Source organism: Myotis brandtii, unplaced genomic scaffold, assembly GCF_000412655.1.
Source record: "Myotis brandtii unplaced genomic scaffold, ASM41265v1 scaffold79, whole genome shotgun sequence".
Classification (NCBI taxonomy): Eukaryota; Metazoa; Chordata; class Mammalia; order Chiroptera; family Vespertilionidae; genus Myotis; species Myotis brandtii.
In genome coordinates, this window is record NW_005371173.1 from 2659211 (window position 1) to 2663899 (window position 4689).

The 4689-nt window shown below is 55.6% G+C and overlaps 2 protein-coding genes across 2 annotated transcripts in view; one reads left to right on the plus strand and one right to left on the minus strand.

Annotated features, from left to right (window-relative positions):
• Nucleotides 1–741, minus strand: part of OBSL1 (obscurin-like 1) — a 21127-nt gene extending 20386 nt beyond the window's left edge. The window contains 1 exon segment of the mRNA XM_014531007.1: nt 699–741. Coding sequence (XP_014386493.1) covers nt 699–741 — 43 coding nt within the window.
• A 143-nt stretch (nt 742–884) lies between these two features.
• INHA (inhibin, alpha) lies at nt 885–3494 on the plus strand. Its single transcript, XM_005883538.2, has 2 exons — nt 885–1215; nt 2571–3494. Exons 1-2 carry the CDS (start codon nt 945–947, stop codon nt 3401–3403), a joined length of 1104 nt encoding a protein of 367 aa, XP_005883600.1. The 5' UTR covers nt 885–944; the 3' UTR covers nt 3404–3494.
• The last annotated feature ends 1195 nt before the right edge of the window (nt 3495–4689 follow it).

Below are 4689 nucleotides of genomic sequence, written 5' to 3' on the forward strand. Positions count from 1 at the left end.
CTCCCCGCCCCGCCCGCCTCCGCTCGCCTCCTTACCCTCGCCCGGAGCTGTGGCTCGGCGGCGCAGAGATTCCGGGCCGGGAGCCCAGAGCTCAGGGGGCAGTCCTTCCTGTTTGCCTTCACAGTGAGGAGCCCTGCAGCCTCCGCGGCAGCGTCTGGGCCTCCTGCTCCCGAGAGCCTCTCTTCCCAGCCCCCTCCCACAGCCTGGGCCTCTTTCCCCTCCTCCCTCCCTCCTCCAGCCGCCAGGTCCCCAACCTCCCGCTGGGCTGGGGCCGGAGTGTCAGGGCGCCTGCAGCTGCCAATCCCAAAAATATTCTCTGATGACACAGCTGGAGGACTAAGCCCAGACTGGCTCCTGCAGGCTAAGTTTAGAGCAGGCGGGACCACCTGCCCGCACACTACCCCCGGTTCCAGCCCCAGTCTCAGCCCTTCCTCCAATGCCGGCCCCCCGCAGCGGCTTGTTTGAAAGGGGCCCCAGGAGGTCTGAGGGGCTGGCGCACTGTCTCCCTGACAAATAACACTTTTAGGAGCTGGCAGACCCCAGCTCCTAGCCTCCTGCCCCACCTGATGTCACTCCTGTGCTGGGTCGGGGATGTGACCCACATAGTGGGGTGTGTGTGTGCGTGGGGGGGGGGGAAGGGGTTGTAAGTGTGGGTCAGGTCACTTAGGGTGAAAACCCTCCCCAGCACCTTCCCGCACATTCCTGGCGGGAGTGGGAGATAAGGCTCAGGGCCACAGACATCTGCGTCAGAGAGAAGGTCTCAATGCCATAGGCAGGGGCAACTCAGACTGCAGGGCGTGGGAAGGCCTGGCGAAGACTGGGGTGAGAAGGGTAGAAGAGGGCGGGGGAGGGATGGGGAGGGGACAGTGGGGAGGTTCTGGGCAGACCCTGACAAAGGGGCCGTGATAGGGTGTGGGTTCAGCATTGACAGGGACAGGTGAGCCATGTTGCTACAGCTGCCACTGCTGCTCCTCTTACTGGTGGCTCCACAGTGGGGACATGGCTGCCAAGGGTCAGAGCTGGACCGGGAACTTGTCCTGGCCAAAGTGAGGGCCCTGTTCCTGGATGCTTTGGGGGCCCCAGCAGTGAACGGTGAAGGCGGGGACCCTGGAGGCAGGCGTCTGCCCCGAAGACATGCTGTGGGGGGCATCCTGCGCAGGGGCTCTGAGCCCGAGGAGGAGGATGTCTCCCAGGCCATCCTTTTCCCAGCTGCAGGTAACGAGGATGGGGACCGGGGGACTTTGAGAAGCAGTGTGGCACATAGCATGGGATTGGAAGGTAGGCAGATCTGGGTTTGAATCCCAGGCCTGCCACTCAACTGGCTTGGCAGCGTGGGCCAATGACTAAACCTCCCTGAGCTTCTGTCTCCTCATCTATAAAACGAACGGGCAATGATGCCTACCTCTCAGGATTCAGGGAGATGGTGCATTCCGCGAACGAACCACTCAGAGGAGGAGTTAAGGGGGTTTTCGCCTGGGAGGCCAAGGGTCTCTAGAGACAGAGATATCTGGTGTGGGACCTTTTTTGTCACCTTTCCTCTTATCTCTGTCTTTGCTCCCTGCTCCAAACCTTGTTTCTTTTGCCCCAAGTGGCTGAGTCTTGGGGAGACATCAGGGAGGCAGGAGAAAGAGTCGTTGGGAAACTTTTCTGGGGTACTTAGTCGAGCTTCTCTTCAGTTCCTTTCTCACCTTTCCTTGTTCCACTAACTCAATGAGGAGAGGGCTCCTTTGGGTGGACTTTCTTAGGGTCTGGCCCACCTTTCTTTTAGGGGGGACCCCTGCCCCCCTGCTCTTCAGTCCCCATGCAGCACAGTGAGTAGAAGTGTGGCTTTGGGATTGGGCAGAATCCCGGCCTGGCTTCTTAGAAGTTAAATGCCACTTTACCTTTCTAGTCCTCGGTTTCTCTATCTGCAAAATGGGTCAATTGTTGTGAGGTTTATAATGAGATAATCCATGTAACAGTATAGCCCCAGTTGCCACTTCCTCAGCTGGTGCTGGTTTGTGCTTGTTTATTATAGTCTGTGTACCTGTCAGGGTAAGGATGCCGACTGCCCTTTCTTAGAAAGAATGTTCCTTTACTCTTAGCTTTCCTTTCTCCTCTTCCCGCTCTTTATACAGTGGACTTGTGTTAAAGAATTTATCATGCAATATTTCTGACATGTAAAAAGATATAAAGTGTAATATAACAATTGCCTGTGAATGCACCATTCAAGTTGCCATCTCACACTAGCAGATGAACAAAACGTTAAGTCTAACTAACAATTCCAAGTGCTGGTGTAGGTAGAGTGGCAGGGCCTCTTGCACATTGCTGATGGGAATAGAAACTGGTAAAACCACTGTGGAGAGAAGCCGGCAATGTCTTGTATTTTTGAAATCCTTTTATGATGAAATAACAAGTGGGGAGCCTTTGTCAGTTCTCCCAAGACTGGGAAGAGTCCCTTAGTCTGGCAGACCTCTCAGTGGAGTGCTTGGCAGGCTCCTGAATGGCAGTCGCTTTCCTCCTGTCTAGGAGGAGGGCTCCTGGGCTCTGCCAGTCAGGGTTGCCCTCTCTCTAACCTCTGTCTCCTGCAGGTGCCCGCTGTGAGGACCAGCCAGCTGCAGGAGAGCTGGCCCACAAGGCAGAGGAGGGCCTCTTCACATATACGTTCCGACCGTCCCAGCACACACGCAGCCGCCAGGTGACTTCGGCCCAGCTGTGGTTCCACACGGGACGGGATAAGCGGGGCACAGCAGCCTCCAATAGCTCTGGGCCCCTGCTAGACCTGCTGGCCCTGTCATCTGGGGTTCCCATGGCTGTGCCTATGTCATTGGGCCAGGCACCCCCTCGCTGGGCTGTGCTACACCTGGCCACCTCCGCCCTCCCTCTGCTGACCCATCCGGTCCTGGTACTCCTACTGCGCTGTCCTCTCTGTTCCTGCTCAGCCCGGCCCGAGACCACACCCTTCTTGGTGGCCCACACACGGGCCAAACCACCCAGTGGAGGAGAAAGAACCCGACGCTCCACTCCCCCGCTGCCCTGGCCTTGGTCGCCCGCTGCACTGCGCCTGCTGCAGAGGCCTCCAGAGGAGCCCGCTGCCCATGCCCACTGCCACAGAGCAGCCCTCAACATCTCCTTCCAGGAGCTGGGCTGGGATTACTGGATTGTACACCCTCCTAGCTTCATCTTCTACTACTGTCATGGTGACTGTGGGCTGCCTACTCAGCCAAACCTGTCTCTGCCAGTCCATGGAGCTCCCCCTACCCCTTTCCAGCCCCTTTCTCTGCTGCCAGGGGCCCAACCCTGCTGTGCTGCTATCCTAGGGACCATGAGGTCCCTACGTGTCCGCACCACCTCAGATGGGGGTTACTCTTTTAAGTATGAGACAGTGCCCAACCTTCTCACGCAGCACTGTGCTTGCATCTAAGGGAGTCCTGCTGGTGGTCAAGCCCTGCCATCACCCCTTCTACTTCTCTGCCTGAGGACTCCCCTCCTCCCCACCCCTGCGACAATAAAGAACCCAGTGCATATTATGTCTATGAGTTGACATTGCATCCTAGGGCTTCTCTGATATGGTCAGGGTGGCGGGGAGATCTGGTCTCTGGGAGCATGGGACTGTGGGATCTCAGGTCGCTCAGCCTCACTTGACCTCAGAGATCTGGGGTTCAAGAGCTGGATTTGGATGCCTATCTGGTGGGAAGCTATAATGCTTGGGGATGACACAAAGGTGTTCCACACTCTTGACAGCCACTCTGGAGATAGAACTGGCCCTCATACCAGCTGGACATGATATGTCCATTGGGTTGTCTGCCCTGCCACACATAAAGGCAACTGAGGCACGCAGAGTGCCTACCTCTAAGGCGGCCAGAAGCCCCTCCCCTGTCATTCTCTGACCTAGCGATGGAGACCTACCTAAAGGTCAGGTGATTTGTAGAGTGGCCAGAGATCATGGCTTGGGGCCCCATTAACACAGAGGTTCAGAGCTGGTCAGATCTTGGATTTCTCAGGAACTAGGGTGGGACGTGAGGAATTGATGTGTGTCCGAAAGTTGACAAGGGCAGAGAGGAGGTGCAAAAATGAAGACCTGAGGATTTTAATTTGCTGAGGGCCCTGGAACTCCCTCAAACCTATCATTGGGTCTTGATGTAGCCCTTCATGAAGCCTGGTTCTTGAAATCTTTGGCTCCCTTGATGCACCCTGTGTATCTTTTTTTTTTTTAATCCCAAATTAAAATGTTTACAAATTTAGAGAGAGGGAAAGGGAGAGAGAGAGAGAGAGAGAGGAAGAGAGAAACATTGATGTGAGAGAGAAACATCAATTGGTTGCTTCCCACAGGTACCCCAACCTGGTACAGAACCTACAATCTTGGTATATGCCCTAACAGGGAATCGAACCTGCAACCTTTTTGGTGTATAGGATGACACTCCAACCAACTGAGCCACATTGGGCCCAGCCACCCTATGTAGCTTTCTGTTACCCCTTAACTGAGTCCTTAACGCTGGAAGCGTGGTAAAGCCGAGCCCACTGCTGAAAAAATGTGTGATCTTGTGTGAACCTGTGTACATTCTTTGTGTACATGCTGAGTTCAGAGCAGGGTGCAAAGAACCCCTTTCTTTTCCCATTGGGTCCATTCTGTCTGCCTTAATTGGCCATTGGGACCCCCACCCCCACCCCTTCCTCCCTGCTTTTTTCACTCTTCTCCCCTGGGTCTTG